This window comes from Polistes canadensis, unplaced genomic scaffold (genome assembly GCF_001313835.1).
Source record: "Polistes canadensis isolate GaletaPanama2010 unplaced genomic scaffold, ASM131383v1 scaffold_34, whole genome shotgun sequence".
In the NCBI taxonomy this organism is placed as follows: domain Eukaryota; kingdom Metazoa; phylum Arthropoda; class Insecta; order Hymenoptera; family Vespidae; genus Polistes; species Polistes canadensis.
The window spans coordinates 505,137-518,237 of NW_014569581.1; the positions used below are offsets into that span (position 1 = coordinate 505,137).

A 13,101-nucleotide genomic window follows, 5' to 3' on the forward strand; every position below is an offset into this window, starting at 1 on the left:
TATTGCAAAAAAATTAGCACCATTCGATTCAGCGACGTCGAATTACCTTTGTATCAAACTGTCGAGAACTTCTACCTGAAAGTTTTTCCTTCACCTCTTATTGACTGGGCTATAAATTCATGCAGAACTTTTAAAGCGATACACCTTATTCGTACACTTCAGTATGTTTATTGCCATTACTAACTAACGGCTCTTTCTACTCGATTTAAAGAGAAAATGTAGAGAACACATTGGAAAAAATGGAGTAACAACAATCAATTTCTGGGAGCATATTCGTGGTAAACATAGAAAAACGTTCATGCTTATTTGAAGAAAACCTTACCTTCTTGATCGTAGTCCACTTCGTGAGTTGCACTGAAAACACTGTGCGCCTCATTGAGAAATCTGGTCGAGTCGTCCATTACCATTTTGTGTGAATCCAATACCTTCTCTTCTAACATTTGTAGAACAGAAACTGCTTCATGGAAAGTATAGAGGTCTTGTGAAAGTTCACCTTCCTAATTAATCGCAAAAATATTCCTTTTTATTTTTACTTCTTCACTGATTACAATAGGGATAGAATAATTGCTGCATTACTCACATTCAAAGATCGAAGTTGTGCAAGATCACTGTCTGAAAGAACACTATTGTTGGCCTGTTCTTCTATCTTCAATCCTCGTTCATCGTCCGTGGGTGAAACTTTTATTTCCGATGGATCAGTTGCAGCTAATTCCTTTACTCTATCCGCGTACCTTAACGTGTTTAATGAATGCTCGCAAGAACTCATACCAGGACTAATCATCGCTATCTATAAATTGCATTTATATAAATATATATATATATAAGTTTACAATAAACGTTTAATATATGATAGAAGCAAATTTTACTAACCATACAAGTTTTTGATTTTTCACCAATAAAACTGTCCCTCAACACCTGAGTTAACTTACTTGCTCTGAAAGGCAAGTGTGCTCCTTTACGACTTAGAGCACGAATACACTCTTTTAACGCTAGCAAGGATTTATTTATCTCAGCACCCTCCATACCTATGCCGAATTGATGACACCAAATTCATATATGTAAGATAATACGCACGGTTAATATACATAGAAAATAATTTAATAGAAAATAGTAATCTCACGCGTTTGTCTATTCGCCGAAGAAGTATCGGCGCCTCTTTCATTTCCAGCAAGATCAACAAGAGAAAATTTTCCGTGCACTCTGTGCGTACCCGAGGTTCTTGCTATTATTTGAAATATCGCATGCGACCTCGAAGAATTGGAATTTGCACTCGTTTGGCCACTCGTTCTAGCGCTGTTACCATGTTGTATTAATTTTAATACCTCATCACACGTTTCTACAACTTTTTCTGTCAGTCCAACTATTTGAACCTAGAACAAAGTCACACACACATGAATATTACATTTTTTTTTATATTTATTCAGTAGGACTGATTTGAAATAAGATTTATTAATAGCTGTCATACTTGTTGTTTCCCATCCTCTAACACTCTTAGTTTTTCTTTATCCGCCAAGAGATCAAACACTTTTCCAGAATAGATTTCGAAAAAACTAGCAGAGATAACGAGATTTAATGGACGATATTTCGCCATTTTAAGACATTTGAAGACATCCTTAGCAACCATAGCGTATATACCCTTTTTACAGTCCTGCGTTTTACCATTAAAATCACCACCCATAGTATGCGTTTTTCCACTACCAGTTTGTCCGTAGGCGAAACATGTTGCCATACCACCTTCAAAAATCGTTTGTACCAATGGCTTTGCTGTGTATTTGTAGACTATCTCATTGTTACATGTCTCGTCAAACGCATAATCGAACCTAAAAATCTGATTCTCCAAATATTTCGTCAAATCTACTTTGGCTTTTGGTTCGTGGACTACCATTTGACCTTTACTGGGCACACTGATCACGTCGACCTCTTTACGTGCTACTTCTTTTTTATTCAATGGTCGTTTTCTGACGCATACGGTGATTTGATGATCCTCAACGGTATCAGTTTCTCGCAATGGTCGAAATTCTATACTATTCTGATATTCTCTGAAATATGAATGAACATTTTTATCAATAGATCGTCAAATGAAGATATTTAACGATTAATATATATATATACAGTAGACTCTCGTGTAACGTAGTTATACATTACGCGTTGTACGAGAATTTGGAAACAAGATCATATCGGAGGCATATGATCATGTAAACTTTTTTTTATTTTAGCGTAACGAAACCATCTCTAAGATTATTTTCACATATTTTGAAACATTTTGCATATATATATATATATTTGTATAAATTTAAATTCAGCTGACCTAATCATGGCAAGAAATTCCCAATTAGGATTGCCTGGATCTAAATTCATCAGAGCCTCCTTTTCTTCTTTAAGTTCCGCCTGGCGTTGTCTCCTTTCTTCCCTATTTTTTTTCAGTCTTTCTACTTCCTTGACGACATTGGATCGTCTACCTCTACCATTCTCCAATTGTGCTTGTTGTTGCTGTTGAGCTTGTTGTTGCTGCTGTTGTTGCTGTTGTAGCTGAGCTTGCTTTTGCTTGCTCTGAGGGGCAGCCGTAACGTTTAACGGTGTCATCGGAGTCGGTGGTATGTTCTCTAATTCCCGTCTTCCCGTCAATCCAGAAACAGAATCACCATGACCATTTACTGACGTTACTGGAGCCATAATGTTTGTCGGTCGACCTGTCTGTCGTGATGTTTGTCTCGTATTCACTGAAATTATTTGATTTATTATATTAGAAGAAAAAAAGGGGGAGAATTCTGCTTGGGTTGCATCGTCATTCTTATAAGCTTCAAATAAGTGAAAAATTATTTGAAAACTTAACGAATAAATTCGTCTTACCATCATCGATCTCCAAATTAAGTATTTGATCGTTATCGTTTGTAAATCTTTCACAGACAACTTTGTTCCTTCTTTTGAAACAGTACAATAGAGGATCAAATCTCATGATTATGATAGTTAATTGAATAACTTTTTAAGAAAATAAGAAATGAAAACCGAAGAGTGACCAGCTAGGAACGAACCACTCGACTGCTAGCAACGTATACACTATACTGAGAGTTCTGGGGTCCTTGCCCTTGTGTTCTAGCATATAGACTAAAAATATCGATACTTTTCTATGTATGAGTTTATGCCTGGCCACACGCGACACACTTACTAACATACGTTCTTGTATTCGTAATATCGGGCTTCTTCCTAAGTGGAGAGAACGATGGCGCATACAATGAATGTAATGTTAGGGCAGCCGAATTGACTTATCGAACGTGTTTTTCCATACTAAAAACTTGGTCACGTTTGATATTCACACGAAAAGACTTTCAACATTCTAGATTAATGGTTTAGTTGGTCTCGATGATGATGATGATGATGATGATGACGACGACGACAACGATTAATAAACGTACCTTTTACTGGAACAGACGGCCTCGAGGAGTACTGCAAAATAAAAAAAAAAGATATACGTTAACGATATTATCTAAGATTAAGTTTAATGCCCTCTTGAAAAAAAGAAAGCAAAGCAACGAACTTTATACAAATAATACAAAGTTTGTTCCCGAAATAAAGAGAGACCGACCGCCGGCCGGTGCTATAAACGAACGTTTTTTTTCTTTTTTTCTTTTTTCATATTTATTTTGGAATTAATTTCTTTTTTTTTTTTCTTTTTTTTTTTTTTTTTTTGCCGAGTGTATGATACATATTTTGCTTGTGTACGTATATACGCTGCCTCTGAGAAAATCCAGTACCCATCATTCATTCCAGTGGTAATAAAATAANGCAAAGCAACGAACTTTATACAAATAATACAAAGTTTGTTCCCGAAATAAAGAGAGACCGACCGCCGGCCGGTGCTATAAACGAACGTTTTTTTTTTTTTTTTTTTTTTTCATATTTTTTTTGGAATTTTTTTTTTTTTTTTTTTTTTTTTTTTTTTTTTTTTTTTTTTAAAGCCGAGTGTATGATACATATTTTGCTTGTGTACGTATATACGCTGCCTCTGAGAAAATCCAGTACCCATCATTCATTCCAGTGGTAATAAAATAAGGAAGAGACCATTGAATGAGAGGTCGTGAGAGAGAAAGGGAGAAAAGTTGAATATAGTGTGCGTTTCCGTGTAAGAAAGAGAAAGAAAGAATATATGTAGGAGAGTAGGACTTAGAGAGATGTTTAGGGGTAGGAGTGCGCGTTACCGAAAGACGAGATGTGACTCGTACAGGAAGCGTTGCGGATGTAAGGCCATTTCTTGCGGTGTGACCGCCACCACCGTGTCGTCCGAGGGAACCTTCTTCCTGATTTTCCAATTCGTCAACCCCCTCATCCTCCTCACCGGAAGAGTCCTGCGTTCGTTGTTTTTATTTATTTATCACGTGTATGCGTGTGTGTATTGTTTGCCAACGATTTCCGCGTTGATACAAGGAAAAAGGGGGAAGAAGATAAAGGGAAAGAAAAATGGAAATTGAACGTTTTATATAAATGGTCGATGTTTATATACGTCGGCGAGAAAATGATTTATTTCATTTTTATTCCGGAGTAGATTTTCCGAGGTCGACGATCCATCCATCGGTACACAGAGATCCATGGTTAAGAAGAGCAGCGTCCATGAAGGAAAAAAGATGTTGCGATGTTAGTAACATGAATGATGGAGCTCGCACGTTACAACTTGGACGTCAAGGGGGGAGGGAGATTTGTCGAGAAAACAAAAGAAATAAGGAAAAAGAATCTTGGGACGTGTTTCACTTTGTCCCTAAGCCTCTACAAAAATACATGTCATTTGCGTTATGTAAAAAAATAAATCTAGAGTAATTTTCTCTTTTGTGTAACATCCGTAGAATAGTACAAATTAAAAAGTTACCTATAATATGAGTGAAAGAACAAAAGAGAAAAGATATTACACGATACGAACGCACTGATCGGATTCAACTTTTGAACAAAATATTATTATTCCGTGTACATACATAAGAGACCGGAAGTATGATGGATCAAGCCTGTACGAGTATTTCGTGTAAATTAAATGAAAATTGGCGAAATTTCAATACTCAACGATGAACGATCGTACCTGAAGAACATACATGTACTGAAACATGCCTACGACCGATCCTTAATGTCGCTTTATTGGTTAAAAGAGGAGGAACCATGCTGTTCTTTTCACTATAGAAATATGTACGTATCCGAGGCAACGAGTAAACAGAATTCGATTCTTATAGTCAATAATAAATGGTTACTTCATTCCTTTCACTAGAGAACTAATGACATTATACACCGTACACCCTTTCTCCTAATATGATTCCATTGTAATATATAAAAAGAATATATTTTAAGAATCGGATCAATGACAACAAATTCTACAGATTTCTATAGAATAATAATATTAATAATAATAGTAATAATAAATTTCAACGTACCTTCACTAATTCTACCACATTATTCATTTGCGGTGGTCCCATCGTCTTTTTATTTAATTCGGGATTCAAAGCGAGAATCGCATCGATCTCCACCTAAAATGAATGCAAATTAACGGGATCAAAACAATTCTTGTTCCATATTAAAAAACCTTCGATAATGAATTTAAATGACACGCGTTTATAAGGAAACATGATAGTTTACCTTTCGGCGTGGTATCAAACTCGGCAGATAAGGCATTATATAATTAACGCGTTGTACCGAATATATCGACAAGTAAATTGATTTATTTTATTTCTAATCAATTATGATATTGCTTGTATAAAGAAAAATCACAAGAAACCTGTTATCGAGCTCAGAAGAAATCACATCGAAGTAGCTTTGAAGCTTGTCGGAAATAGACTCACGTTCCCATTAGTAGTGCATGCTATTGCGTTCGTCGCTGTTGCGTAAGCACCAATTCAAAAATAGTGCGAATAACCGTGACCTACGATTTTTAAAATGAAAATTCCCAAAATCCCATACAAACATTTTTATTTCAAATTCCCATTTAACTGTATGATCAACGCTTAGATATTTTCTCCTATAATTTACAAAAATTAAATTGCTTAAACTTTTTTCTTGTATATCGATAACAGTAACGCTAACCCCACTATAAAAGAGATTCAAGTTGATCAAGTTTTACAGATTCTTGAGTGGCTTCAATCACGAAGTGCAAGAGAAGTTAATAGGTGCGCAATTGAATATTTTGTCTTGCGAAGAGTCCTCAATTGAAATTGATTATTCTACGGAGAATAGAACAATTCACCGAAAATAATGCGGTCGAATTATATGGTTTTGGCACGAAGTCAAATATATTTTATTAATAACAAATGCACACGATTCTTCTACAATGACTTACCTCTTTCCCTTTGGTTTCTCCTTTTTCGAACCATTCTACAGTCACGGTGCGTTGCTCCCAATTAACACCAGAGACGATAGCCGAATGAACGCGACCTAAAAGAATAACAGAGAAAGAAACAAATTAATAAACATACTAAAAATTGTCATGGTTTTCATAATTTTACAATTTATTCATTTAAATACAGAGAGGACTAAAAGCTTCTAGATAATTTTTCGTTGATCTACCGTACGATACGCGTTAAAAATATATACCGTTCTCTTCACTTTGCGATTTAGCAGGACCTATCATTTCCCGTTTAATTCGATTATGAGACGAAGGTCTTGGTATCAAGGATCCTTCTCTTCCCCTACCCTTTTTTCCCCTTTCACGATCCTCGTAATCTTGAAGTTTAACTTCGAAACTACAAGAATTCAATTTCTTTTTAAAATCTTTCTTATCAAAGGTAGCTGATTTTACAGAGGTCGACTCGTCATCGGGGAATCCAAACTTGTTAACGGCACGAACAAAAGAAAAATCATTTTCTTCGCATTTTCCTTTAGATTTATTTAAAGAAACTGAGGGAGAAGAACGTTCGACAACACAGTCGCTGCATTTTGATCTTCTAATTTTGTTTTTCTTCTTCTGTTTCGTTACTGCCGGTAGTGATTTTTCTCGATTCTTCGATCCAATTTCGTAATCGTTAGAAGGACTTTTGACAGGAAAGTTGATCCTCGATGATATCCTCTCCTCGTTTCTTCTAGCTCTCGAAATTTTCAACGAGTTCTCTGAAAACGTATCGTCTTGCCTTTCACCAGTTAACAACAACTCGAATGCAGGACTAGACGTACTAACGGACGTGGCCGTTGATTTTTCCAAGATTTCTTCCTCCTCCACCGATCGATAATCTTTCGAGGAATCTTTGCTCAAGGAATCGTCGCTGTATCGATGATGATGATCCTCCTCCTCCTCCTCCTCCTCCTCCTCCTCCTCCTCTTCCTCCTCGTTACTCGAATCCTGATATTCCGAGTGATTTTTACGACACCAAACTTCTTCGTTTTCGATCAGTCTATTAAAATCATTTTCGTGACTAAATCTCTTCTCGTTGGTCGTCCAGGTAGATTCTAAGAGGAAACCATCGCTCGTAAGAACTTTTCTTTCCAATTTGTCCTCTCTCTCGTCGAATAATATTTCATCATCCTCCTTCTTGTTCACTTTGACGTTCTGTTTTCTAACCTCGTCCACGTTAAGCGATTTGTCGGAAATCGGCGATACGTCGACCGGAACCGTGGATGAAGAATCATCCAAAATTTTGGATTTTTTTCTATTCTTCCGAGCGGTCTCTTTAGGTCTCTCTTGCTCCTTATCAGGATCCTTCTTCTTGGAGCCACAAACACAACGCGACAACCACTCCATATCTATAAATGTCTTTTAAATGGAAATAGGAAAAAACAAGGACGACATCCTGACGATTTTGTTCATCGTCCTGGATGCTACCTGGATGCTACCACCTTCGGATCTTGAAGTAATTCCTCTTGTAAAGACCCGCGAAGAGGTTGTGTTGTCACCTCGAGGGAAAAAAGCTTCGCCATTTGTGGCGAAACGATAACCATGAAGATGTTTCGATCGAAGAAAAATCGAGCCTTCTTCCACGAGTTACGACAATCGAATGTCGTTGTGTCTTTTCCGATTTACCCTTCTATCTGGTGTCCCGATGCAACCGGTATTTCTCTTTCTCCCGGTGCCCCCTTCGCCGCTCTTTTTCAAACAGTTATTTTCTACCTTTTCTGTATCCTCGTCCGTCTTTCTCTTTGGCTACTTGCGTAAAAGCCGAAGCGTTTCCCCAAGGTGTAATCTTACCTACCAGTTGGTTTCGAGTATCGAAGTTACCGGCTGCTTAGTAGAGTCACTCCGGTATCGGTATCGTCGAGTCGATTTTCGCTCGTCTTTCGCTTTCCTCATCGTAAAAATCAATGTTTCTGACCATCAACCAATTTCTTTTATCCAAAAAATTATCTTACGTGTCCATGTTATATCTCTGTTGGGTACTATATCGTATCTTCTTAAATACACTTCATAGGTTTACCACTAAATCATACAGTTAATATCAATTTTTTTAACTCGTTCGTTGTATTATTCAGAAAAGTGATTTTGCGGTATGCCGCATCGTTTCTCGGCTTTCTACTTTTGTGGTTCGAAAATAGAGGAAAAAAAAAATAACAGAGAGAAGAGACGTAAATTAATATCACCGAAGAGACGAGAAGGAGAGAAAATACGTTGACAATTTTTTCACCAACATTCGTTCACCGAGAGTCGATACAGCCGGAAATAGAAAACCTTCCATGTGTCTAACCCCCTTTCTTTCTTTTCCTTACATTCTTTTTTCTTCCTTTTTCTTTGACCACGCTTTGGTAGTGTAGTTTAAAACGTGCTCCAGACAAAATATCTGGAAAAAGGCACAAATGAAAGAAGAAGACGACTGGCAGAGTTCAAATGCTTCGAATTCTTTGAAATTTTTCCGTAAAAATATTCGCAGTTTCGTTGGCACTGTAAACAACTATCTTATTCTCAACTTTTTGTGATAAATAATGAGAAATAAGTTTATATGAAAAAGTTTCACATCTAACTTGTAAGTAAATAATTTGGCACTGATCCCATTCACGATCACGTCGTTCTCAAGTGAACCTTGTCCTAGCATTTAAACGATCGACGGGGAAAACAATGTCTTTAAAAGGAGAACGGATTAGCGGAACATCACCACCACCACCACCATCACCACTACCTCCGAGAACAGCAACGACGACGACGACGACGACAACAATAATAGTGGCGGGAGAATAGCAAGAGGAGCGTCATAACTTCGTCTCGTTCGCACTGGCATCGCTGGATCGACTGACAACATCCTCTTCGGGAGAGCTTGTTTTAATAAACGCATTTATTATGACGCTCGGGAAGTCATTTCTATAGTCCCCTCTTCGTCATCCCTTAAGTAAACAATTTCTCGACTCGACTCGACTCGATGAGCTCGATCACGTTACGCGCTATCGAATCTTTCCTTCATACATATATTATAATTATGTTCTCGAAAAAGTTCTATCTCGATACCGACAAACTCCATTCTGATGTATTGTAATTAATTCGAGTGACAGAAACAAGTTTCTCTTTTAGCAATTACGGGCATACGTATACAAATTATTCGACAATCATATAAAGAAGAAATCGATTAACCTCGAGAAACGTACACGTCCTCGTTTTTTATCGTCAATGATATATGTAACTCGTCTCCGATAAACTTCCTAATTGCCAGAGAAATTAGCTAAGCATCGTTAATAGAGTTCAACTGGGCTAACAACGCGAGCACATTCCGCTGAGTATTTCAAAGACTTTTAGATTCATTTACCAGTGTTATAGGAAAAGAAGATAAAATTGTCGAAGGTTGTTAATTACTTAGTTTCCAACAAGGAAAGTTTACAAGTAACACGAAAACGCAAGAAACATACAGTTTGCAGCATCTTAACGACATGATGCATCGATGTCTCTATGCAGCTATCTATGAGGTACGAAATAACAAACTCATCTAGTATTCGTGATAGACAACTCAACTCTTGTGATGCGTGACTGTGCTCGGTACACCCATATTTATTTACACTGCACTCGGAAGTCGAGCCGATTTTCTACGTGCTGCGGCCGCAGCATACGCACACATAGGGAGACACATACGGAAATATGCACTCCTCTCTTTATGCATCGAACGCGATCGTTATGCACCATTTTTTTTTTATTTATATCCGCGTTCCCTTACCCGCCTTGATCTTCGGTCGTTCGTGAAAAATTCGCAAAGGATCTTGGCTAACGCGATAAAAAATAAAAAATAACACGAGTTTCCGTTGAGATTTTAATCCAAGTATTTGGCTCGCTTCCCGATTAAGACGCGTGTTTTAAAATAATCAGTTCGGGGGTCCACTCGGCGGTCTACGGTCTATTGAACATCAAATTTAAGCGGTCGTTTCCTGTCGCAGATCCATCGCGTGGTAAAAAAAATAAATGAACAATATCCACGCCATTTTCTCTGAACGCTCAATTTACATTACTTTTAGGGTTTTTATCCTTTTTCTTAAGTTTAACATTAGAACGAATATTCGTCCTTATCGCGTTCTCGTTACCAAACTCGTATTCCTATAGATTGGGAAAGAAAATGGCGTCGGGGCAAGGCAAACGCGATTGTCCCTGACTCTCTCGGGTCTCGTTAGCGGCATCGAAATCTTTCCTTATTCGGAATCGTGTGCCTTTTTTAAAGGCCTTGACATTTTATTTCTTTCTCGTCAGATTTGGTTACGCACACGAGGTCATCGATGGTTCTTGCCGTTTGATAATTATTATTTAAAGCAAAAAATAGGAATATATAATAAGTAGATTTGCTCATAATTTATTGCAAATAATAGTACACGTTTTATCGTAAAGGTGACATGGTAAATGATTTCTTAAAATAGCTGACGGTGCAGTGGATTTAACTGCACTGAAATTGAATTCAATTAGTGACGCAAGACCGCTTGCTTTTTCAGCCTTTGTAAGTGCAGTAGATTTCAACGCGTTATTTTAATGGACCATTTTTCTAACCGACTTTTCGCACGAATAAATTCGCCTTGGAAGATAGGAAGTTCTTTTTCTCATTTGCAGTCACAAATCAATTGTTTATGAATCACGATGAGGGATAAAATAAATCGAAAAAAAAGGAGATATTAATGAGATTACGAAAGAGTGCGCAACGGGAGCGCGAAATTCAAAACAGATTGAACGAAGGAACTGCAAACGCCATCGTTCGTCAGTATCAGTACTTGTAATGTAAAAATCTCAAGCCGCTCACCGAGTGACTTTAGCAATGGGTGCAAACCGAATTGAACTACATAACAGCGTTACGAGAATCCTGCCCTTTTTCTCAATTGATCGATATAAGCGTGTATGCTTGTTGGTTGACAATGGAAACGTTATGACCTTCTCGTCGTCAGCGTGCAACAATTGATAAACTAAAGTGAGCTATTAGACAATGTATTTTTATCAATTTTTACAAAAATGGCACGAAGCTTAACTGCATTCCGTAAGAGAAATGAAATGTTTTGACGCTATTTTCGTACTAGATTGACGTAGCCTACATTACTTTGTTCTTGATTGAATTTTTCTCCGATTATAGTGATAGATTCATTCTAAAATAAGGACAATAACAACTAAACGAAGTATTTCCTTACGTAAAAATGGCTCTTGGAAAACCTTGCAAACGTACACGCTTAAATACCGATCGAGTTCGTGCTTGAAATTGCCGCTAGATAGCTCAACTCGACGAAACTGTTTTACCATCGAATACAAAAAGTCTGTTGGATTCTCGCGACACCTACAAATGATTAATAACGGATCAAGTGTTTGAAATGTCGTTGAGGTTAGATTACCAAATATGTCCGCGTTTTTCTACGCATACACGCGCGCGCTTACGCACGTGTACAAATGCATATGTATGGACATATGACATGTGCTGATAGTTGTGTATCCGATAACTACGAGAGAACGCAAAGATATATTATGTCACTTTCGCGTGTGACTTTTTAAAAACATATCAACGGATTGCGCGTTACTACTGCGAGTCGATTTCAATCGATTCCTGACAAGAATTTTTTAGAGACCATTTCTTTCCAATATGAAATGAACATATCTTGAATCTTACGACGACTCATAAAACAAGACCATCGATTCTGAAATTTATTGAAAATAAATACAACATATATTCATTCCATATAAATATTTATGTATGTGAAGAATTTCATATACTACTTGATACATATGCACGTTGCTATGTGAAGTTAGGTATTGATAGATGCGCGAAGAAGCGGTATTATATTTCGACGTTGAGCTGTACGCGCAAAGCAGTCTTCTATTTTTTTTAATCACAAGGCGATTAAAATGTGAGCATTTTTATACAAATAGTTTCTAGATTTGAAAATTATAAGAGTTTCAAATGTATTTATATAAGAATTATTAATAATAATTTACGTTGCATATATCCATGCAATAACAAATATCCTTGCATTCGTAAAAATAATTACGATCTTGCGACTAAGAAACAATGAATCTCTTAATTAAATAAATTCAAATAAATTAGTAACGAGATCTTCTAACTGCGAAACAATGGGGCCTTTAGCAGAATAGACGGGTCATTTCACATCAACGGATGCTCGTTTCCACGCAAGGCGAGCGTTCGCCAACGCCATTTTGATGCTGTTATACTACACTTCTCTGCGATATGAGAAAATCACAAAATAATTTCCAAAAATAGACGGTACTTCAAAATAATTTGCTGTTCGGAAATATTCATCAAAGAAATCTAAATTCATTTTGATGCGTCCAAAATTATAATTAGTTTTTCTTTTTATATAAAAGTAAGAACAGAATTTTTGTTTAAACTGCAATCAGTCGATCGTGAAAAAAATGCGCAAATAGAAAAGAAATCGAGTTCTTTGTGGGCGATTCGCGATTAACACATATGATGAAATAAAAAATGGAAATATATATATGATCACGATCGATTTTGTAATCGCACGACAGATCTCTGACAACGACTTTATGAGTCACATTTGTAACAAAAAAAATACGTTTCCTGCTTCCGAATACAAATTACTTTTATTTTTTTTTGTATCTACAATAAAAACTCATAGCAACGCGTAGCGAAGTGACTATAAATGTTAAATATACATTTTCTTCTCATAATCAATAAATAATACATTGTGCACGCTAGGAATGCACTTTACCTGAACCGAGGTGTCGCAACA

The 13,101-nt window shown here is 36.8% G+C and overlaps 1 protein-coding gene across 6 annotated transcripts in view; it reads right to left on the minus strand.

Moving 5' to 3' along the window:
- Positions 1-13,101, minus strand: part of LOC106784379 (kinesin-like protein KIF2A) — a 29,231-nt gene that overhangs the window by 7,112 nt on the left and 9,018 nt on the right. Inside the window, exons 1-11 of one of the 6 annotated variants that reach the window (XM_014743851.1) lie at positions 6,562-9,205; positions 6,308-6,402; positions 5,409-5,501; positions 4,197-4,343; positions 3,414-3,444; positions 2,309-2,720; positions 1,466-2,039; positions 1,121-1,370; positions 871-1,025; positions 581-787; positions 323-497 (exon numbers count right to left, since the gene is read on the minus strand). In XM_014743851.1, the coding sequence (XP_014599337.1) occupies positions 323-497; positions 581-787; positions 871-1,025; positions 1,121-1,370; positions 1,466-2,039; positions 2,309-2,720; positions 3,414-3,444; positions 4,197-4,343; positions 5,409-5,501; positions 6,308-6,402; positions 6,562-7,702 (3,280 nt within the window). In that variant the 5' untranslated portion in view covers positions 7,703-9,205. Of the gene's footprint in view, positions 1-322; positions 498-580; positions 788-870; positions 1,026-1,120; positions 1,371-1,465; positions 2,040-2,308; positions 2,721-3,413; positions 3,445-4,196; positions 4,344-5,408; positions 5,502-6,307; positions 6,403-6,561; positions 9,209-13,101 lie in introns of those variants that run through there. The other 5 variants (XM_014743848.1, XM_014743849.1, XM_014743850.1 and 2 more) reach the window with 5 other exon arrangements.